Source organism: Dermochelys coriacea, chromosome 4 (assembly GCF_009764565.3).
Source record: "Dermochelys coriacea isolate rDerCor1 chromosome 4, rDerCor1.pri.v4, whole genome shotgun sequence".
Lineage (NCBI taxonomy): Eukaryota > Metazoa > Chordata > Testudines > Dermochelyidae > Dermochelys > Dermochelys coriacea.
The window spans coordinates 19,311,046-19,334,742 of NC_050071.1; the positions used below are offsets into that span (position 1 = coordinate 19,311,046).

The window sequence follows — 23,697 nt, forward strand, 5'->3', positions numbered from 1 at the left end:
CAGTTTTCCTATCTTTTTCCTGAATTCCTCAACTGAAGTATGCAGAAATGCACCCAGATCCTTTGTATGTTAAGTGGCATTTAACTAACTATATACTCCTAACTTACGCAGTTAACAGAACTCCCCACTGACTTGAACGAGGATTTTTGTTTGTTTCTTAAAGTATCATATGGTTCTTTATCCCTAGTACAAGGTTATTTATTACCACAGTACAATATCAAAAATGATATTGCTCCACACAGGAATCTGGGAGAGGAGATCTATTCTCTGACTGGAATTTTGAGCTTCATCTGCTATGATAACTTATTAACATTTATAATTTTCCAGCTAAAGTCATACTTCCCCACTAGATCTATATGATGGGGTGAGATGTGTTGGCATTGAGCAGTATGATGGAAGGCAAGAATTACGAGTCACTTCCCTTTGTGAATGTGGGGAAAAGAGAACACTGCAGTCTGTCTGAGATACACTCCCGAATAGTCATTGAGTCAGTTGGTGTCCTAATGAATTTAGAAGACAGACTATTGTGTAATTCAGATAGTGAATAACTCTTTTTTAACAATTTCTGCCTTCAATTACATAGATATGTTTCCCATAGAAAAAGATGAGTTACACCCATGTATCTCAAGGTAGAATTGGGCCTTTAGAATAAGCGCAGCACTCACCTTCAAACCACTCTACCAACATTAATTCTGACGACATGTCTTTCAGGCAGGCAAACTGTAATATTTCCCTATTCCTTTTCTTAACGAGATGGAGAAACTGAGACAGAGAGGTAAAGGCCAAAAACTTAATGGGAACTGTAAGTACTAAGCAAGGCCTGGCCATTTTAAGTTCCTAAATATGGATTTAGTTATCAAATAATATAAAACAATTTCCCTAAGTAGTCTTCTCTGGGCTCCAGGTGGACTCTGTGTCAGACCCAGGGTCAGTCTGTGATCATCTCCTGTGCATACCTCAGTAGAATTTTTCCTTTTCTTGAGGAAACCCACAATTTATGTATGTGTAATGTGCTAGGTGCTCCCGCAAGTCTCTTGAGATCATATTAGTGAGAGAAGCTGAAGCACAATCCTGTGAGGCAAGCAGTCTGAGACATTTTCTTTTTAGTGTCTGGCTGCTTGAGTTAACTATAGAACATGGTACTCCCCTCTGCGTGTCATCCTCAGAGCTGTAACAAAGCAAAATGATTTTTGTAATGCCTTAAAATAAGTAGAACAGAGCTGAAAATGCTTGTTGAAGATAAGTAATGAATGTAGAGGCTGCATGATTTTATAAACAAGCCTGATGCTAGAGGAGATGATAAAAGATGATGTGAAATTGAAAAGTAATACTTTTGCAAAGCATGATGTCAGGAGGCATTCAGGTAAGTTGAGCAGGTTGCTTTCATTAATAGGATAAGATTCATGGACCAGGACCAGCCAGCAGTGAGTGTAGTTAAACAGTGAATGATCAGTGTGTGAAGAAGCTTGGCACAGCTGATGGTGTAGTGTCAATCAGGGTTCCAGAGATATCTGAGAAGTGAGCTGTATGGCTAGGAAGGGATCCTCTCCCACTCAGTAGTACTGCTGCTGGTGTGTTTCAGGGCAGCCGGTTGCCAATGAAATCTGAAACCTAAGGCTGCGTCTGAGGGCTGGCCTTGCTAGGTTGTTCCAGCCTTCTGTGCTGTGTATTTACACATCCCTGCACACACAATCACTCTTTTTCTAACTTTCTGGACTACTCCTTCTGTGACTCCTAGGATTTCTCAAGTACAGGTGGTAGTAGTGCAGCGCTTTGGAGTTAAAGTAACGCAGTCCTCTGGGATCGAGTCTGAAGATGGTCTGAGCATTCAAGAGAGAGAGGAGAGGAAGTTTTTTTTCTTCGCAGTGACAACTTAGTTTATCACCACTGTATTTCCTCTCTGAAACTGCCTTGTGAAGCTACCACATTTATGGGTCTGAATATTTCCCCCACTTGTGGGAAGTAGAGTGCTTGGTTTTTGTTTTTTTTGTTTTCTCCTTTCTTATTCACCCGGGTGGAGTGGTTTTCTTGAGCTGCTGCTGGTCTGGATCAGCGCTGCAGTTGGAAGCAGGGTAGGTGGAATTAAAGTGGTGTTTGTGACAAAACTTTGGAGAAGGGCACATTCTTTTGACAGGACAAACTCTGACTGCAGACCAGGAAGCCACAGCAGCAGCTGTCCGTGACAATGCTGTTTTTGTCTTGGAGATGGAGGCAGCTCTGAGGATTCTGTTCTGTGCTGCTATTTTTTTAATTACAAACTTTGTCACAATGTTCCTTTTTTATTTCTTCCAGGGATAAAAATAGAATATTCTGTCATCTAACTCCAGATTAAAAATAAATAAAAATAAAGGCTCTTTGTGTGTTCTGAAATTCCCATGTTAATATTCATCTTCAGATTTGTAACAGTTCTCTTTGCATGTTCCTCATTGATACAAATGTCTGGAGTTCAACTCTCCTAGATAACATGCTCACTGGGGCAGAATTTGTAATAAGTGCTTTGATTGTAATCACCAAAGAGTTAGGAAATCTTTAGTGGTTTTTAAAGACACCCAAGTGGTTTTGTGTTTAAGATAAGAGAGCTGCAGAAATTGTGGATTTTTTGTCCCCTCTTTTGAACTTGTATAAAATATATATCTTGTATATCTCAGAAATATGGATATATGCTTGCAGAGTTTTGGGTTCTCTTTTTTAAAACAAATCTTAAATAGGATTTCTAGTATAGGAGAGTTACTGAGTACTGTGACTTGTTGTCAGAGACATCACTAGATATTGACTAGAAATAAACAGCATGATCCTTTTTAGGCACAAATGCCAATTTATCATACATACGTAGAAAAAGGGTCCAGATTAATCCATTGTGTAACCACAGTGACTTCAATGGGGCTAAATTTACCTAGATATGATAGATGAATTAAAAACATCGTTATTTGGGTAACTTCTTCTGTTATGGTGTTAGGTATCTTGTCCTAAAAAGAGACATTACTTTCATCCATGTTTCAGGAGGAATTGATTTATGTTGGGTGTCTTGTATTAAGAAATGAGAGAGGGAGATTGATCCATAAACAGAACAAGGCATGCTGCTCTCACTAAGACAAGCTGATTGGAAACTTGTGGTATGTACAGATAAATACAAAGTATTACCAAAAAGCGGTATGTGCGTGTCCATAATTAAAAGCAGAGGTAGATGGAGAGAGAGAGATTGAGTGAAGTCCTTATCCCTAGCTCCTCCTGAAATTCAGATGCTATGCTGTGGAGTTGTTTCTGTTGTTGCAACAGGCATTGGTGGCACATGGTACAATGAGTTTAGAGACAAAAACTAAAATGGACTTAAAAGTTCCCTTTTTGTGTGTGGCTGGCATCTTGTTCGTTGCTTTAGTTTCCTGTTTGTTTCTTCCTTAAATGCTGCTGTCTCACTTCAGAGTTATTTTCCTTTCTTACAGCTCATCTCTCCTATTAACAAAAAGAAAAGGAGTACTTGTGGCACCTTAGAGACTAACAAATTTATTAGAGCATAAGCTTTCGTGAGCTACAGCTCACTTCATCGGATGAGCTGTAGCTCACGAAAGTTTATGCTCTAATAAATTTGTTAGTCTCTAAGGTGCCACAAGTACTCCTTTTCTTTTTGCGAATACAGACTAACTCGGCTGCTACTCTGAAACCTCTCCTATTAAGTTACACAGGGATAGATTGAGGTTTAAGTGGGTGCCCACCCAGAGAAGCCCCACAGCCAACCCAAGGACAGTAGTGAATTCAGTTTTCCTCCCTGCCTCCCTCCTTCCTCACAGAGAGACTATATCACCAGATGATTTCTGGCTTCAGGGGAACGCTGCATGGCATTACTTCTGAAATCTGGAATTCTCTGGTGGCTGCAGGTTCAAATCCTGTTGTGCCACTGACCCTGTAGCTCAGCTTACTTTTCACTGGCTTTTTGTTCTTTGCTAGGAAGATGAAGCTCACAGAGTTAGATGCAGGAGGAAATAAGACCTCTTAGATGTAGTTGTTGCAAAACTAATAGGGTGAACTCTCGATAAAAACATGTCTGTAGGAGCATCAACAACAAAAATCCCCTGTGAGATTGTCTGTAGCTTTGCACAGCTACAAAACACACACAGCTTTCAAGGACTTTCATCTTCTATGGTTTTATTCAATACATGATCTTAAATACACTAGGAAAAAGTAGGATGTATAGATGAGTCATAGCAGGTGGCACAAAAGTGGTTTGCATCCTATTACTGTAGTGCTTTTTTCTTAAGGCTGTTCGTTGTTTGCTACCAGCATCCTTATTTTATTTCTAGTGTGACCTACTGGCCTTTTGAAGTACATGTTATCCCCAGAGTTATTAATGATCTGGTATGTTTTTCTGTGACATGAATAAGTAAGCATTGCTGGTTCAGACTGTGTGCCTGGCATTTTCACTATAGTACCAGCTTGGCATTTCAATGCCCTAAACCAGTGGCTCTCAACCTTTCGGACTACTGTACCCCTTGTAGGAGTCTGATTTGTCTTGCGTAGCCCAAGTTTTAACCTCACTTAAACTACTGGCTTGCAAAATCAGACATAAAAATACAAAATCACAGCACACTGTTATTGAAATGTGCTTATTTTCTCATATTTACCATATAATAAATCAATTGGAATATAAATATTGTACTTGCATTTCATTATATAGAGCAGTATAAACAAGTCATTGTCTGTATGAAATTTTAGTTTGAACTGACTTTGCTTTTTATGTAGCCTGTTGTAAAACTAGGCAAATATCTAGATGAGTTGATGTACCCTCTGGAAGACCTCTGTGAACCCATAGGGGTACACATACCCCTGGTTGAGAACCATTTCCCTAAACCCCATTGCAGTTGAGTGTGATCCATTAGTTTTCCATCAGGAAAAGAAATGCTCTCTCGTCTTTTCACTTCTCTATGTATGTTTTCATCATTCACTGTATGATATTTCTGTCTTTGTGTAATGTGCAATGCTGCAAGCAGAACAGGTGGTTGATACTGCTTTACCATAGGGAAGCAGATGGGCATTTAAAGAAATCCATAACACTATTGTGTCAGTCTTCAGAGGGGCAGAAGGTTGCAATGACTGTAGAATTTAAAGTATCTCTTCAATCATTCTTCATAGCAGAAAGACAGCAGGGACTGAAAATGAACATATACCTCCTACATATGTATTTTGATGTCTTGGTTAAAGAAACACAAAATACTAGTGCTGTTTTTAGAATGGCTGTTGATTGTGGAGTTTAGGGAAAGTAAAATGTGTGTGTACGCGTGCGTGAGTGCGTGCGCACGCATGTTGGGGTTGGGTGCAGGAATGCTAGGTCACCTTGTCACACACCCTGAAATCTCTCTTTTTTTTAGTTGAAAAAAGGGGGTTTCTTAGTGCTCCTCGAAGTTGTTGAATTGACAGCCCTGAAAAATCTAAGCTTTTCTTATCTTTAGAGCAGGCATAACAGATGGTTGGAGCTCAAGCTTCCCCAGCACAAACCAAAAGAGCCTCAACTCTGACCTGGAGGGACCTACTGAAGCCCCGATCTTCTAAATAACTCCATGCTGGCAAACCTCCACCTTCCCTCCATCTCCTCCCCCCCCCCACACCTGCAAAGAGCATCCTGGAAGTAATTAAGGTTCTGTTTGGGGACTTTTCTGCAGAGAGCTCCTTGAAGGATCAGGGCCTTTGTTTCCAAGTACATTCATTTCTTGACTTCTTCTCTAATATTGCCACTAAGTTTTGTGCTAAGGACACTTGCCTTCGTTGAATTGCAACAATGAACTATTTCACAGAGATTTATAGATTATGAGGCCAGGAGGCACCCTTGTGATCTTCTAGTCTAACCTGCCATCCTGTATAATACAAATATCCAATCGTTATGTAAAAATTTCCAGTGAAGGAGAACCCACCGTGATGCTGGGTAAGATGTTCAATGGTTAATTACCATCATTGTTAAAAATGTGTGCCATCTGTCTAGTCTGAATTTGTTTAGCTTCAACTTCCAGCCATTGAATCTTGTTATATCTTTGCCTACTAGATTGAAGAGTCTTCAGTTATCAAATTTCTGTTTCTTTCATTGGTACTTATAGACCAGTGGTCTCCAACCTTTTTACACACAAGATCACTTTTTGAATTTAAGGGCAACCCAGGATCTACCCACCCCTTCTACGAGGCCCCATCCCTTCCCCAAAGCCCTGCCCGCTCACTCCATCGCCCCCTCTCTGTTGCTCGCTCTCCCCCACCCTCACTCACTTTCACCATGCTGAGGTAGGGGTTTGGGGTTCGGGAGGAGGTGCGGGGTCTGGGCTGGGGCTGAGGGGTTTTCAGTGTGGGAGGGGGCTCCAGGCTGAGCCTGGGGCGGGGGGTTGGGGTGCAGGAGGGTGCAAGGGGTGCAAGTTCTGGGAGAGAGTTTGGGTGCAGGAGGGGGCTCCAGGCTGGGGCAGAGCATTGAGGTGCAGGAGGGCATGCGGGGTACTGGCTCTGGGAGGGGGGTCAGGGCTGTGGCAGGGGTTTGGAGTACAGCAAGGGCTATGGGCTTCTGGTTCTGGGAGGGGGCTTAGGGCTGGGGGTTGGGGTGTGACCTCCCGCCAAACTGCACTTACCTTGGGCGGCTCCTGGTCAGCAGTGCAGTGAGGCTAAGGCAGACTCCCTGCCTACTCTGGCTCCATGCTGCTCCTGAAAGGAGCCAATGCGCCGGGGGGGGGGGGCATGTGGCTCCGGATGCTGCCCCTCTCCACAAGCACCGCTCCCGCAGCTCCCATTGGCCACATCTCCCCATTCCCGGCCAATGGGAGCTGCAGTAGTGGTGCTTGCAGATGGGAGCAGTGCACAGGAGACCCCCAGCTCTCAGGGCTGCAGGGCAGACACCCAGTGCCACCAGAGATCGCGATCAACTGGGAGATTCTCTAGGATCAACCAGTCAATTATGATTGACTGGTTGGTGACCACTCTTAGACTGTGATCAAGTCACCTTTTCTTTGGTAAGATGAATAGATTGAGCTTCGTGAGTCTTTCAGTCTAAGGCCTGTTTTCTAATCCTGGGATGATTCTCATGGCTCTTCCCTGAAAGAACTGCTTGAAGTATTCCAATAGCAGTTGCACCAAATACGGAATGGTAATCAATGTAACCTCCTAACTCCAACTAGAGATTTTCATTTATACATCCAAGGATCACATTAACCCCTTTGGCCACAACATTGCACAGGGAGCTCATGTTCAACTAATGATCCACCCAGACCTCCAAATCTTTTTTAGTGTCAGTGCTTCCTAGGCCAAATATGGCCTGGATTTGTGGTTCACAGATGTAGGATTTTATTTGGATTTACTAAAATGTATAATGTTTGCTTGGCCCCAGGTGAGTAAGGGATTCATTTTGCTCTGTATTGGTGAGCTGTTCTGCTCATCACTTCCCACTCCCTCAATCTTTGTGTTAGCTGCAAATTTGATCAGTAATGATTTTTATTCCCCCTCCAGGTCATTGATAAAAATGTTAAATAGTGTAGAGCCAAGAACCGACCTCTGTGGGAGCCCACTAGAAACACCCTGTTCAATGATGATTCCCCATTTACAATTACATTTTGAGTCCTACAAAATCAACAATGTCACACATTAAATGGTGTCATTCTAGGTTCTTAATCAAAATGTTGTATTGTATCAAGTCAAATGCCTTACACAAGTTTAAGTATATTACTTCAACACTGTTACCTTTTACTATGAATCTGTAATCTCATCAAAATAAATATCTTGTTACTTTGACAGGGCCTTGTATACTCCATGGCATAATAGGACTAAATTCCACAACAGTGGCAAAAAATTTCTATGGCAACATTCATTTATTCTCTTGTCATTAAGTACCCTTCATGCCTCCTTCCTTAGCCCCATACAGTTATGGGTCATAGCTGACCAATTTAATTGGCATAACCTTCGGCTGAATATTTTTGATGGTGATAATTTTCAAACCTGGGTTTCTTTTTCTTCCATGCTGTCCAACTCAGTGGGACTTGGTTCCTGTAGCTCAGAACCAAGTAAGGGGATGTATCAGCAGCTCATCTCCCTAGCTATCTGGGCCTCAGATGCTGCACTGTTCTCTGGGTTTCTCAGCATTCTTCTTTTGAGTTCCCTCAGTTCCTGGCTGCCTGCTGCTTGCCAGTGCTGGCTCTTTCACCACTGGCAGCATAGCTGTGTGGAACCGTGCAGGGTGCATGCACTCTAATCGAAGTGACTTCTGCTTTTGGGAAAACTGAGGAGCAAAAGTCAAAAGCAGGTAGGTTCTGGTAGGCAGGGAACCAAAACAAATGTAAAATGATGAACTCTGGAGCAAATATGTGTTTGTTCTGGGGCATCTTGGAAATTGTCAAATTATTCAGTAACAGAATTGCAGAATCTACAGGGCTCTGAGTGAAACAAATCAGGCAGTTTACCGCTCTCAAAGCTATTGTTTCAGGCCCTCTACAGAGATCACTGCATCAATTTGCATTCTGCATTTCCAAGATTATCTCCCCAATCATAATGGCTAGAAATACGTATATTCTAAAAAACGCTGAGATTCTGGAGCATTAATTCTTCAGCAAGGGGTGAATTCCTTGGCACTTGCCTCAGCTGTGGAATTGTGGAATATATGAAATCTTGCACGCAGGTCACTGAGCAGCCATCAGATAGTAAAGATAAATCAGTTACAACATGGGTGTTGTATTTGGAAACATGGATGCCACAACTGTGCTTCCTTTAGTTCCCCTAATGCTTTTTCAAAACTTGACATCAGTGGACTGCCCCCAGCATCTCCAGAACAGGGAGCATTGTACTCATAGCGAAGTGTGACCAGTCAAACACAGGAATGCTCTTGGAGCATGTATAAAAACAAATAAAATTCACCCCGGCATGTGGTGGTGCAGACAAAAAGGCCAAAATAGAAGTATTTTGTTTCCTTTAAAACATCGAAGGAGATGGCAGCTTATTTTCCGAGTTGCTGGGAGAGAGACCCTGACCACTACCTGGCTCCATCCAGGTCTCTCCCTGACTGTGACTTTTAAGTCTCTCTTTACATGACCCAGCTTGCCCCACTCCCCTGGTTCTGAGGGGCGGGGGGCTGACTGGACCCACAAGGAGTCAGGATGGTCCCTCACGTGGGAGAGAAGAGGGCAGCCCCAGCCCACCCTATTCACTGTGGCCTAATCTTGGGCCCTAAACTCAGCATTCTGGGTTTTCTCTTAACTGTCTTGCTGAAACCACTTCTTCTCCCTCAGTTACCACATCCCCAGTCATATGCAGGTCTTACAGGAAACCTAAAACAGAGTAGAATGGCCCTGAAAGTTGTCCATTGTCAGTACATCCTGACTAAGGGAGGGTAAAGCAGTATACTCTAATAAACGTTCTGTGTGTTTTCAGCCAACTGCTAAAGGATCTTCCGGCAATCTACAAATGTACACAACATATTGCTGCTCTTGTACAGGAGAACAATTAAGAGATGAACCCTGCAGCGACAAAGGGCTGGATTCTAATTGAACTAGAACTTCTTACTGCACAGCTGGCATTTAGCCAACAGTAATATGACCTAAAAAGATAAGCTCTTTTTCTATGTCCTGCATGTGGGACATCAGCTAGCATAAGAGCCTGCTGCTTGCTTACAGCTAGCAAAGCTTGTCCTCTTAGGTCAGGTGATACAAACGTGCTTTTGGTGTTAAAGATTCCAGGCACAGTCCCAACTAATGATCATAATGTGTTTGTATGTATGTGGTCATGGATTGTTTTATTAGTGTGTAGTGGCATAATCACCACAGATACGTGTTTAGAAAAAGATTGAAATGTGTGGTCCACGCGGAGCAATGAAAAGCCGGCCTGGCCCTGTAGAAGTGTAACCCATGCTTGGTGTGGCCATATGTCCTTCTCTAATGGTGCCTAGATCAGCCAGCGATTGATGAGCCTGTTATAGCCTTGGCTACTTGACACATGTCTTTTAGCTCATGCAGTAGAGGCTCATGCATTAAACTCCAAAGTTCCCAGGTTTTATCCAGGCTGCCTCCGACCAAGATCAGTTGGCATTATAGAAGCAGTGGAAAGCAAGCCTAAGGCTGGCTTAAGCGGCTGTGCTATATTCACCTTCACAGCCTGTAGCATAGAGAACATGGTGATGGAAAGAGATTGTGATTGGAGCACCTCTCTTCTCCAGTGATCCCAGTTGCTGGAATGCCACTTTGGAGGGCCATTGCAGCCAGATGTTACTTAAATCAGCCTGAGGCTATTCTAAGTTGCTTGAAATGCCATATCACCTAAAGAACAGGAAATGGCATAAAGATGGGAAAATGTAACCTTTGCCTCCTCCTCTTCAAGTCCTGCACTGAATACAGTTTAGCCAGACCTGAGGATGGGGCCCTATTTTTCTAATTCTTGCACTGGCTGAGGGTTAATTTACTTTGTTTAAAAAAAATTCAGAAAATTGGTAAATTAAAAAAAAAAACCTCCAACCATTAGAGCTTTGCATGCCATGATACTACCAAGATCTTGTTAGAACTATCATGATGTGTATTTAGGACTGGCTATTTTAATTTAGTTAATTATTGTTGTAAGGTGTTGCTAGTCATATCTACCTGAACTATTTGGTCTATGACCAAGAGATAAAAATTTTATCTATTGGTGAATAGCCCAGGACAGGATAAAACAAACTTCTAAAACTTGCTGTTTGAACACACTGTATACTTGCATTGCTATGACAAATATGTGAATGCTGGAGTAACTATGAGTTAAATTACAGCTTATGAATATTTTTTAATTGATATGTTGATTGATATTGACTGCAGCACCACTTAATGATCCGAATATTGTTTTGGAAGGTATGCTGTGTAATGTGTGTTCGTGTGTGAGTGAGAAAATTAAGCCTTTACCTCTTCTCAGAAAACAAGATCAAAAAATCATGTCTTGCATGCATGGATAGTCACTGGGGTTATCCACTGTAAAGTGGTTTTAAAAACACAAAACAAAAAATCTGCACAGTGGAAAGAAATCTTGTTACTGGCAGTTTGCAATATTTGTGCAGCTGTTCCCACAGCTCTGTCTTAACTCTCACTCTCAGCCCCAAGAAACAAGTAAATTGATGGCTTTGGAGGGTGGAGGGGAAGGCATTTCTTTGCAGGGCCTGACTGGAGCAGACTCAGGAGAAACAAACTATGCCTTATAGTCAATGAATTGTAAAATACCAAGTTAAATAAGAATTCACAGCACAGTTTTTAATACTTGCAAGTTTTTAAGTCTGGGTTTGCTTTGTCTTGAGCAGGAATAAATGAGATTCTGGCAAAACACAGGACAAAGATACTTGAAAAATGGGTGCCTGGCTTTAAAGTGTGGTTATAATCATTGTGAATCTTTAAGAATGATCTTGTTGGATTCCATGCCTATTCTACCTCAATGACTTCTATGTCAAATTTTCTGAGTTTAAAAAGTAATGGAAAAAGTCCAACCCTACAAACTCAATCAGATGTCAAACTGAGTTCTTTCTGTCTTATGTAACGTGGCCAATAATAAGATTCTGGAGTCCAAACATAGTAGCTAGGGCCCTGGTATGTGAGTAACTGGGTGCAAGGTTGGGATTTAATTTTATTTTTGATATATGAAGCAGAATGGAATCTAGCTTGTTCTGTCATAACTTCATCTGCATATCTTTTTTTTCCCTCAGTAAATACAGATATATAAAGCAAGCAAATATAACTCAGAAACACAGGCTACTGGCATGTTGGGTGGTGCTATTTTTATATAATTATATTTCTGATATCTGCACTTTAAATTAATAATCTTAATATGATTTAATTTAGATGTAATTACACTGTTACTACGAGCTGAATTAGTTAATTGCTGATTTATTGCAGTGTAAAATTGAGTCCTAGATGTTACTTAGCACTGTACAAGTATGACAAGGTCCTCCTTACAAAGTGCCTTTAACCAAGTTCAGGTTTGAATTAAAAAGGGGTTCCAGCTAAAACAGCTTCTAGTATGACATGGCAATACCATACTAGAAGCAAATTTTAAAATTTGGTTCTAATATGTCTATAAGAACATATAGTATTGCACTTCAAAAAAGTTTGGTTTAATTTATCTTGCAATATCTGTATTGCCGGCACTGATGATTTTATTGCAACTTTCGTGACATTTGATACATTTCTTAAAGCCCCAGCTCCTGGAGTTATGATACGTGAGAATCTCAGCTCTCTCGCTCTCTTTTTTAGCAATACATTACTAGTTGCTGTGGTTTTTAGAGGAAAGTTGGAAATCATGAACCCTAAAAGCTCAAAACTCTGAAGGCGAAAGAAAGTAATCTTATATTTATGATTTTTTGTTCAGTCTCATGACTTTTGAATAGTTGTCTGATAGTACTGGAACTTGGTAAATGCCCCTATAGAATGTGAAAAAGTGGACTATTGCAACTAGGTCATATTATATAAGGATCTGATCCTGCAACGTTCGGAGTGCCACCAACTCTCATTTATATCAGCTTGGAGTTAAAAATAAGCACCTCCCAGGAGACCACAGCACCTGCAGAGTTGTTCCAGCTGGCTTCACCATTCAGAAACACATGTCGGGTGATGTATTTAAATCTTGCATGTTTGTATTCACTTAGATGTATGATAAGCTTTGTCAGGTTTCTTTCCTAAGCGATGTTAATGTGTGAACAGCAAGAAATTGAGAAATCATATATATAGTGCTCTTATTTTATTTCTATGCAAAATAAACTTAAGCTTAGAGTAAAGGGATATACAGTAAAAGCTGTGTTATCTGACAGTTTCCCAACCGGAAAGCTCTAGAAACTGTCATTTCTGATATCTCCCAATGCAAATCTTCAATAGGGTTGCCGGGTGTCCGGTTTTTGACCGGAATGTCTGGTCAAAAACAGACCCTGGCAGCTCCGGTCAGCACCGCTGACGGGGCCATTAAAAGTCCAGTTGGTGAAGGGCAGGCAGGCTCCCTACCTGGCTCCGCATCGCTCCCCAGAAGCAGCAACATGTCCTTGCTGCTCCTAGGTGGAGGAATGGCCATGGGGACTCCCTGCACTGCCCCCACCCCACCCCACATACTGGCTCTACAGCTCTCAGTGGCTGGGAACTGCGGCCAGTGAGAGCTGTGGGGATGGCGCCAGCAGGCAGAGGTAGTGCACAGAGTTGTCTGGCCATGCTTCTGCCTAGGAGCTGAGGGACATGTTACCGATTGCGGGGAGCTGCCTGAGGTGAGCACAGCCTGGATCCAGCACCCCAAAACCGCTCCTGTGCCACAATCCCCTGTCCTGAGTCCCCTTTTTCACCCAAACTCCCTCCTAGAGCCCATGCCCTGCACCTCCTCCCATGCCCCAACCCTGAGCCCCCTCCTGCACCCATTGGTAAGTATAAGTCTGAGTTAAGTGGAATTTTTGACTAATCAGCACCCCCCATTCCACCAACATTCCGGATAACAAAGCTTTTACTGTAAATGGGTAATATCCTTCCCCCGCTGTTGGCATATGCTGTGCACAATGGATATTACCCAGACTGATCCCACCACATTCCTAGGGTTCACTTTTGAAATCCATGGATATATGTAAAACCAAATGATCTTTATTATGTATATTTAACTAACTACCTAAACGTTAGGGCAGGACTGTGTTTACAAACATGCATCCGATGAAGTGAGCTGTAGCTCACGAAAGCTTATGCTCTAATAAATTTGTTAGTCTCTAAGGTGCCACAAGTACTCCTTTTCTTTTTGCGAATACAGACTAACACGGCTGCTACTATGAAACCTTTACAAACATGGGCCCTAATCTTACAGCTGACTTGGCAAATGTGCCAGAACCAGATGTAGAAAGGCAATCTGACCCCAAATGAGTAGGTTAGGAGCATTTGATATGTATAAATAGAGGAGGCAAAATTTGACTTTTTAATTTTTTTATATAATTTCAAGGGATAACAGATATTTTAAAACATTTTTTCAGTTTTAAATTTTCAAGTTCCATGAAATTATGGGACGGGTCAGGTAATTATTTAATGACAGACGCTGAGATTCAAAAAGTTAAAGCTTCATATCCATTAAGATATAAATGGTCAACATCTCATGTCAAAACATAGTAAGTGAATATCCTTAAATCAAACTCTTAAACTCTCAAGTGGCATTTCTCTTTCTTTGCCTACCTTTTTAAATGGCAATATTTTTTCATCTGTGTTTGTGTGTACAGGGAAATCAACATTTACCGATAAAAATCTAACCTTTCCATGCCTACATATAAAGTGTTACCCAACGTTGTCTTAAGAGAGAAGAAAAGATCCACACCAAATCCATATCTCTCTTCACAGATTAGATCAGTGGTTCTCAACCAGGGTACACATACCACTGGGGATCACGCAGTGGTCTTCCAGGGGGTACATCAACTTATCTAGATATTTGTCTAGTTTTACAGCAGGCTACATAAAAGGCACCAGCGAAGTCAGTACCAACTAAACTTTCATACAGACAGTGACTTGTTTATATTGCTCTGTATACTATACACTGAAATGTAAATACAATATTTATATTCCAAGTCATTTAAAAGTAAGCAATTTTTCTGTAATAGTGTGCTGTGACACTTTTGTATTTTTGCCTGATTTTGTAAGCAAGTAGTTGTTAAGTGAGGTGCAACGTGGGATACGCAAGACAAATCAGACTCCTGAAAGGGGTACAGTAGTCTGGAAAGGTTGAGAACCATTGCATTAGATCACTTTCTGTCTTTGGTAACTCTTTACAGTAATGAGCCAATCATTAATTTCTTTGACATTTCTGGTAATAACGCTAATCCTGAAGAATTTACTGGATATGAATATGGATGTCATAAACACTTATGCCGGATTCTTATAGTAATTCAACTTTTAAGACAGACAACTCATTACAAAGAGCTATCACCTTCTATAACAATTCTTAACACTCTGCCCTTTGTAGTGGTTAGCAGGGACCTTGTATGAGAGAAACCAGTATTAATCATTTAAAGCTTTGCATTTGTCAGACAAATCGTTTTGTTAGATGTGAGGAGAATAAGCAGGGAGAAAGAAGTGGGTGGCTGGTTGTGCAGGCTGTTGTGTGAATCTGAGAGCCAGACAGAGTTCTGTCAGTGTAGCACTTATATTACCTCACTGTTTGCTGTGGAGTCCTCCTTTGTTTAATATGTGGTGAATTCCCACATGTACTTCTCTCTCCCTTGTCCTCAGCCTGAGGACACTGCTCACAGGGCTCAGAATGCCTCTCTGCTGACACCAGGAAAGGACTAGAGCAGCAAGTTGAATGTGCACCACATGGCACATATGGTTGAGACTATTTGTCATGTAACAAGATTAAGCCTTCATGCAGCAGTGCCGTATAATGCAGGCAGACGCTGCTCCAGATATCTTTACCAGGCAATTTGAAAAGTGCAGAACATCAGTTCAGCAAAAGTGGTCTTCTGCTAACACTAAAAAGAGAATCCTAAATACTTAGACTCCCTTCAGACATTTGCATGCTGTTTGATGGTGTCACTCCTGGGACGCTGCTTCTGATATCTTCATCTTCCAGCATGAACAGGAAAGCTGTGAATCGTGAGTTTTGCTGTTTTTCATTCTTTTAGGGAATGACAAAAAATGCTACCCTAGCCACAAGGACATGTTAATTATGATTGTTGTTGTTTTATTATGTCTCTACCTGACTAGATAGTAAAGATTTTATAGCTTCTTTAAGTGTCCATGAACTATTGGGAAATTAAAGGGAAATACCTAGTAGAAATACTCAGTTAATAATTTAATTTACAATCTGTGCTATGATACTGAATACCAAATGAATTCAGGACAATAAAACAATCAAGCAAAAGTCATGGGGGGAATGGTGAAGCTGGTATAATGGGGTTATAAATATTGATACAGAAGAATTTCATAGGGAAGTCATTTGTGGTATTTCAGATTTTTATTTTGAATACACAGCAGACAGACCTTAGTGAGATGATGCTCTTGTCAGTCAGGGATGGCGGGGAATAGATCTGGCTCCATGTAAGAGACTGATTGTCTAAAACCACTGGTTGACCAGCAATTTTTCAGCAGAATAATTAGGATTGCATTTGTGGACATAGAGAAAAGGAGTTTGAGGATCAATGGCAGATAATTATTTCTCAAACGTCTAGGTCAAATTTTGCTTGACTTGAGTTTGCTACAAGCTTTCTCCTGTCATTTAACTCTTCCATGAGACTCGCCACAAACCTCTCTTTATTATCTTTCTGACAGAAGGGTCCTTAGAATATTGTGTTGGAAATATATATCTGTCTGTCTCTCTTCTGACAAGCTTAGCTTTGTGCTGCTTGACTTGTAGTCATTTCCAGATATCATATCTTGATCTAGTTGAAAGGGGGAGTCTATTTGGAAGTATTTTGAAGGGCATTTTAAGCAACACAACTATCTGATCAGTAAGTAGGATATGGTGCAAGTACATGGAATGTTATTAACCTATAAAATTCCTGAAAAAAATGTGTGTGTGTGCGCGCACTCGCACACATGCGCGCACACACTGTAGAAACTGTAGTTAGCTTGGTAGTACAGTATTCAAAACAAGTTTTTGAGAAACTAAATGCTACCTTCAGTTACAGCTGTGAAGCCCCACTGAAGTCATTGAGTTGTATAGGTATGACTAAGGGCAGAATTTTGGTCTTAAAAAAGTTAACTGGGGATGGCTTTTTAGTTAGGATTTGGTGCATGGTATGAGGAAAATTTATCTGTATAATACTTTCTGTATAGAAGTCTTCCTGTCTCTGAAAAACATGAGGTAACTGAAATATCCCCAAATGAGGCATATTTAGTATTTAGTCAGATTTGCTTGTGGAAAGTCATAGCTTGCCTTATTACGCAGATATTTACCTCGTCCTCTTTGAGGAAAAAGTTGAGTATTTTCTTTTCAAACGCAGATCTGATACTTAGTGAATTGTCGTTGGGTGTATATTGTAGACCGGCAAGCCATTTTTATTTTCTTTGTCCTGTCTTTTTAAAAGTAGAGCTCTAAACTGAGTACACTGTCAGAAGTCTTATTGGTTTCAGAGTAGCAGCCGTGTTAGTCTGTATTCGCAAAAAGAAAAGGAGTACTTGTGGCACCTTAGAGACTAACAAATTTATTAGAGCATAAGCTTTCGTGAGCTACAGCTCACTTCATCGGATGCATTTCTGATGAGTGAGCTGTAGCTCACGAAAGCTTATGCTCTAATAAATTTGTTAGTCTCTAAGGTGCCACAAGAAGTCTTATTGTTGATTTGTATTGTGATTGCTCCTAGAGGTCCCAGTCTGGGGTCAGGTCTCATTTGTACTAGGTGCTCTATACACGTCTTATTAAAAGTAATCTTGAACTAAAAAAAAAAAGCTATAATACACAGTTTAAATATGTACTTTTCCATAATGGACAGTCTTTTCCTCTTAGGTTACTGGACTTTTTGAAGTTCTAGTTCTTTAACAACTAGCACGGTACACACTTCCTCTGCATTCTGAGATGAAAAGGCAAATGAAGTAACAAAACTGATTTATCTAATAGATTTTCACTCTTTTCCTCCCCCCAGGCTTTTACTAACAATATGTATGGGTTCCTCTGCTGCAAAGAGAGGGGGAAGGGGGGAAGGAGCAGTAGCCAAGTGTTCTGTCAAAGAAATATCCAAACTACATAACGATGCACCGCCAGGTGGTTTGGGCTCTCTTAAAAGAGCTGCCTTCTTACCACTCGAGAGAGAATCCTTCAGGTCAGGTCTGAAGCACACTATTGAGAGAGTGTAGGTAAAGCTCGCACTGTAGCTGCCCATACTATTTTCTCTATACCAGGCTGAGAACGTCAGTCATGGGGGTTATCAATGTGGCATTTACCTACTTAAAAGCTTGAAGATAAAAAGTTGCCAAGGTACCCTGGGAGTTCTTTTCTTTGACAATATACTGAAACTCTAAGGTATAATATACTCTTTATATGGCAACCTGAAGCAAAGAGGCAGCTTCCATCTGAAGATTATGCAAAGATATTTTGGACATGAGTTGTGGAAGTACCTGAACTCTGTTAATCCAGGCTGATCGTTGCCAGGTTTTATACTTTTATATCCCCAGCTGGTGCTAATGTACATCAGTATTGTCCCAAGTACATTCTGCTGTTCCATCTTTCCATGCTAAGATAATCAATTTACTTTAATCCCTCTCAGTACCAGATACCCTCAGTCTTTGATCTCTCTCTTTGTTAGTGAATTATGCAATCCTCTCTAAATTGTGGAAGACGATAGTATTTGTCTGCCCACAAGATACAGTCACTTTTTTAATGTATTTGTATTTGTAGATGCTCTCATGAATTAGCAGCATTATAGGCTCAGCTGATTTATGACAGCATAGCACTCTTAATCTTGACTCATGATTTATTTATTGTTTAATGTAACTGAGATCTGGGATCCTTGTATCATTTTTCTTTTGGAAAAATTATCTTAAAGAGTGGCTGAGTTATAGTCAATATGAATCATAGTTAAAAACATGTGAGAAACAAAATGGAAAAGCAAGTGTAAACATGTGAATAGAAGTACTCTTTGCATATATTGGGTCATCTCCACCTACTTTGTCCTTTTTTCTGTCAAGGGGAAGGTGTTATGTGTAAAGATGAGACACAGGCTTTGGGGCCTTGGTTTGATCTCACCATTGACTTCAGTAAAGCTACTCTTGATTTACAAGGGTCTAAGTGAGCTCAGAATTGTATCTTTTGTTAGAATTCAGGAATGCAAGCCAAAATCTCCTGAATTCAAACAGTCCCATTGTGGTGTTCAACCAAATCACTTTTCACCTCGCTTAGTTACCCCATCTGGAAAAATTAAGGTAACTATCTAACAATGGTGGCACAAGGATTCAAGCTGAAAAAACAGAATGCATGCTAAATAAATCTGATATATGAGGCAGCTATGCACATTAACCCCAGCTATTTGAAATGAGAAAAATAGGTGAAGCTGACAGTGCCATCTATTCTTAGGGTTGCTTGACAATTCCCATGATAAGATTTTGTTTCCAGTTGCTTGTAAGTGTCCCAAACTTTAATTGTTCAGGCTGAAATTTTTCATACTGCATGTCTGCCTCTGGCTGAACATTTTTGGGAACTTTCAGATAAAATGGTTCAGCTGTTTACAAGAAAGGAACTAGAGAAAATGTATTGCTTTGCCCATTTTAAAAGTTCTTCTGCTTCATTGAGAAATGATAGCACCTCCATGCTTTGGAGCAGGTACTTGGAAATTTGGCAGTGGGCATCCTGGAGTCAGGGATGAGCCATTTTTCATGCCCATGAAAACTGCCCCAAACTTGGCTAAGTTATATGCCTCTAAAAATATCCATTTGCACATGCCCACTAGAGACTTTTGAGTTTGATAGCTAAATTCTCTGAAGTGTCCATCTATACTCAACATGCTCCAGCCCAGGGTTGAAGGGGCTGAACAGCATTTTTTTCTATGATCTCTCCCCGCACCTATTGAGATGCCAGCAAAGAGAGAGACTTGTGCTCTCAATGCTCCTATTGCTGGAGCCAGGCAGTGAAGAGAAGGTGGAGGAAGAAGCTTCTCTGGAGTGCAGAGAGGGAAGAAATTGGAGGGGGAGGAGGCAGAGAGAATTGTAGAAGCAGAGATGGCAGGAGCCAGGAGCAGAAGAGGATTGACGACTGGATGATTGGATAGGAGCAGAAGTGGACAGGGACCAGGCTTGGGGCACAGGCGCATAAAGGTTTACAACCACTAAATAATATTCCCCAGATAGAATTGAGCCCAGCAGTCCTCTGTATCCACATTCCTCCACAGTCAGCAAATAGCTGTTATCCCTTGCTAGTGGATTATGTCACCCCCCCTTTTAGTGACTGGCCCACATAGGAGGATAACCTACTGCTGCTATCAGTTACTCCATTACCTGCAATGACACAGGTCTGTGCCATGGATCTAAGGATATCTCTGCACTGCTGCTGGAGATACAATTTCCAGTTCAGGTAGACATATCTGCACGAACTCTGATCGAGTTACCATACTAAAAATAGTAGTGTGGTTGCATGGGTGGCAGCATGGGTTAGCTGCCCCAAGTATGTACCTAGGATTTCAGATAGGATTGTACTCAGAGTGGTTACCCTGTCTGTCATCCATACAGCTACAGCTACCCTTCTGGTTTTAGAGTAGCAGCCGTGTTAGTCTGTATTCGCAAAAAGAAAAGGAGTACTTGTGGCACCTTAGAGACTAACAAATTTATTAGAGCATAAGCTTTCGTGAGCTACAGCTCACTTCATCGGATACAGTGAGCTGTAGCTCACGAAAGCTTATGCTCTAATAAATTTGTTAGTCTCTAAGGTGCCACAAGTACTCCTTTTCCTTCTGGTTTTAGGACTCTATCTTTGTTGGGTATGTCTACCCAGCTGGAAATTATGCTTCCAGCTGCAGCGTAGACATAGTGCTAGAGTCTGAACTCACTGATGGTCCAATGTGGGTGTCAGGATGATCTCACATAAAGGGGTATATTTTTTGCGGGGGAGGGAGGAGACAAAAAAGGGAAATTTTCATTAAACATATGTTAAGAGAACATAAAGGTTGCGGTGTTAAGGACTGAAAAATTAGGAAATGCCAGAGTTAATTTGACTCCCTTGTGTGTATGCATTATGATACTGTCTTTGATTACATGATCATACACTATCACCCCCACCTGACCCCTTCCTTTTTTCCATGTATGTGATGGACAGTGCTCAGGGAATGAATCAAGATTGTGTAGTGTGGATAGTGTGAGTGAAATAAGGCCTGGCCACACACTGAATATGGAGGATAAAAAATAATATATTGAGTAACTCCATCCTGTGGGGGTCCAGTAGAAAAAACGGAATGTGATCATGTAATTAAGAGCTGTATCTTGATAAATATATGCACAGTGGGCAGAATTAAAGTTGTGCAGGCAACCTTATTTTGGGGAATTGCCTGTGAGTTCTTGACTTTTGCAACGTTCTTTTAATGTATTGTTGGGGAATGTAATTATATTATGGCCCATGTTTTACGTGAGGTCAGACTAGATGATCACAATGGTCTTTTCTGGCCTTGGAATCTATGAATCTATACATCTTGGCATAAAATAGACAATCATCTGGTTATGCAGCATGTAGTAAACCAAGTTGTGCTTTCTGCTCTATAGCACAATTCTACTCAAACTTCTTCTTGGCTCACAGCAGTTTCCTGCGACCTGATTCTGCACTTTTGTATACCTTGTGTAGTCATGTACACCTGTGAAAAGTGAGTGTAAAGTTTTACCATGAGTGTGAGTGGAGAACTTTGGTTTGCTAGAGATTTACACTCACTTTTGTGGGTGTAAATGACTGCAGAGGGGGCAAGGCAATGGAAGATCAGGCACTTCTTGTTGTGGGTTCATCATTGTATGTACTGTATCTGGAAGCATCCCATGACATTGCATTGTGTTTTTAGTAGAACTACAGGGATGATGTTGATCATCCGATGAAGTGAGCTGAAGCTCACGAAAGCTTATGCTCAAATAAATTTGTTAGTCTCTAAGGTGCCACAAGTACTCCTTTTATTTTTAGGGATGATCTAGATTTACTTAATCCTGCCTCAGTGCAAGGAATGGATTAAATGACATCTTGCGGTCCCATTCAGCTCTACGTTTTTATGATGGCAGGAGCCCAGCTCCATGTTATTGGGAGAGGAGGGTCAGCAGGAAATCATACATGTAAATGGGTCAGTTAGGCTTCTAGCCAGCTTCTCCACTTCAGTATGTCTAGAAGTAGGGATGTCTGAATGACTCTTCCAGTTTTGAATTTGGATGCTTAGATTAATTTTGAATTTGGATGCTTTTATGGAAACTGATATTAGTAAACATTTTGAATCTGAGACTCGTTAATTGAAAATTGCACAAAAAGTGACTCTTATTTTTCCGCTGTGTTTCTTGGATAGCTCATCATTTGCTAAAAGTGTTCAAAGCTACTATGATAGGAAACAGTAAAGTACTTTGGAAATCGCCATAGGATGCTGCCATTTCTTTTTGTTAACTGACTTGTTAAAGTTTCAGTGGGATCTATAGAGTTACTTTAAAACTATAAATGGTAGAAAATTTTTTGACAACACTTTTCCATTGAAAAATGCCATTTCATCTAAATTTAAAATATTATACAGAAATGTATAATTTTCAATGATTTTTTTTGGTCAGGAAAGTTTCTTAGGTACAGGATGGCATTTTGAAAAAGAGGGAGAGGGGGACACATTCTCTTTATTTGGTTTGGCACAGATCTGGGGGACTCTGTTTCAAATTCCTGCTGTTGGTGTGGAGTGATTTGGAATGCAGAATTTTTGTGAAACAGAATTGTTGGTTGTTTTCCAGCCAGCCCTGTTTAAAACAATGACTATTATTTGTAAGTTGTGAACAGCATAGTGAAAATAAGACTATTTCATTTATTTTATTTTGAAATGCTTATGTAGCATCTTTTACTGGAGACTCTCAATGTTTCATATAAACATTAAATAAACATTATCACATCTCTGTGTGGAAAGTGGTGTTACCATTTTATTCACTGATAAATTGAGGCACAGAAGTTAAATGCTTTGTCACATGCTAAGTCTGTGGCAGAGGTGGGAATAGAACCTGAGACTCTTGATTCTGTTTCTTGTTCGCACCAATAGGCATCTCCATCTTCCTTATCATTTTATTTATTATATAGGGGAAAATATTTCTTGATACCTTCCTACTGTAGTTCTAGTTAGAAATCTGGTCTTTGGACCCAAAATGGTACAAAGAGACATTTAGTTTGGCTTTCTCAATTGCATTTACATTTTGAAAATTTGGTTTATCTTAATTGAATAGAGCATATTGACAAAATAAATCCATTTCCCCCACATAATCCCTTGACCAACACCAAGTTGTCAAAGTTGGGTAAATGTACATGTATGAAAGCAGGTTACTAGGCATGCTACCTAATAGTATGAATTTGGAAAATGCATTTTTGCATGTACAAAGAGATATACTCTAACATATGAAGAGTAGAGTTCAGGAGAGTCTCTTCAAAAATTTGACCCTGGATATTTAAATTGGTTTTTAATTTGGAACCCTTTTTAACCTTCCCACCACACCAACAACTTAGACACTGCCAAGACAGTTTCACATCTCTGTAAGACAAAGAATGGAAGTACTATATCTAGTATTAGACTAAAAGAGGTGACTTACAAGACCCCAGTGGCTGATGGTAATGTAAATATGTAGAAAGCAAGGGGGCTGGAGAATACTTGACATTATTAACTTCAGAAGAGCTCAGAAAAAATGGCAGGAGCTTTGTTCCTGACCAGGATTGTGTACATACCTTTGTGAAAAGGAACACCCTGAAACTATTACTGCATTTGGGAGTATTGTATGTTATTTTTAAGGAGTGTGGGGGTAGTAAATGTAACAATTCTTCAAAGCTTTAAAAACTGAAACCCCACTATTTCAGTATTGTAGTTGAGGCTGACACAACAAAATCATCCTTTCACATTAGGATTCCCTAGATGTTTATCCATATGCTTAATCATAATATGGATTTAAGGGTATGCTTTCTGTCTTGTGACAATGTAGTGTGTTATCACAATATGTCTTCCTTTGGTTATTTTTGCAAGTAAGAGAAGATAGCCAAAGTTTTATGATGGTACCAGGTGGTAAACGGTCTGGAAAGTATGAAGAAAAACCCAATCTTAACACTCTGTTATCTCTTACTTTGGAT

The 23,697-nt window shown here is 40.6% G+C and overlaps 1 protein-coding gene across 5 annotated transcripts in view; it reads left to right on the forward strand.

The window, feature by feature from the left end:
- The first annotated feature begins 1,080 nt into the window (after positions 1-1,080).
- The window catches only part of ARHGAP24 (Rho GTPase activating protein 24), a 353,302-nt gene continuing 330,685 nt past the window's right edge, over positions 1,081-23,697 (forward strand). The window contains exon 1 of one of the 5 annotated variants that reach the window (XM_043512432.1): positions 1,081-1,363. In XM_043512432.1, coding sequence (XP_043368367.1) covers positions 1,285-1,363 — 79 coding nt within the window. In that variant the 5' untranslated portion in view covers positions 1,081-1,284. Of the gene's footprint in view, positions 1,364-1,706; positions 2,073-14,983; positions 15,546-23,697 lie in introns of those variants that run through there. The other 4 variants (XM_038400192.2, XM_043512434.1, XM_038400191.2 and 1 more) reach the window with 4 other exon arrangements.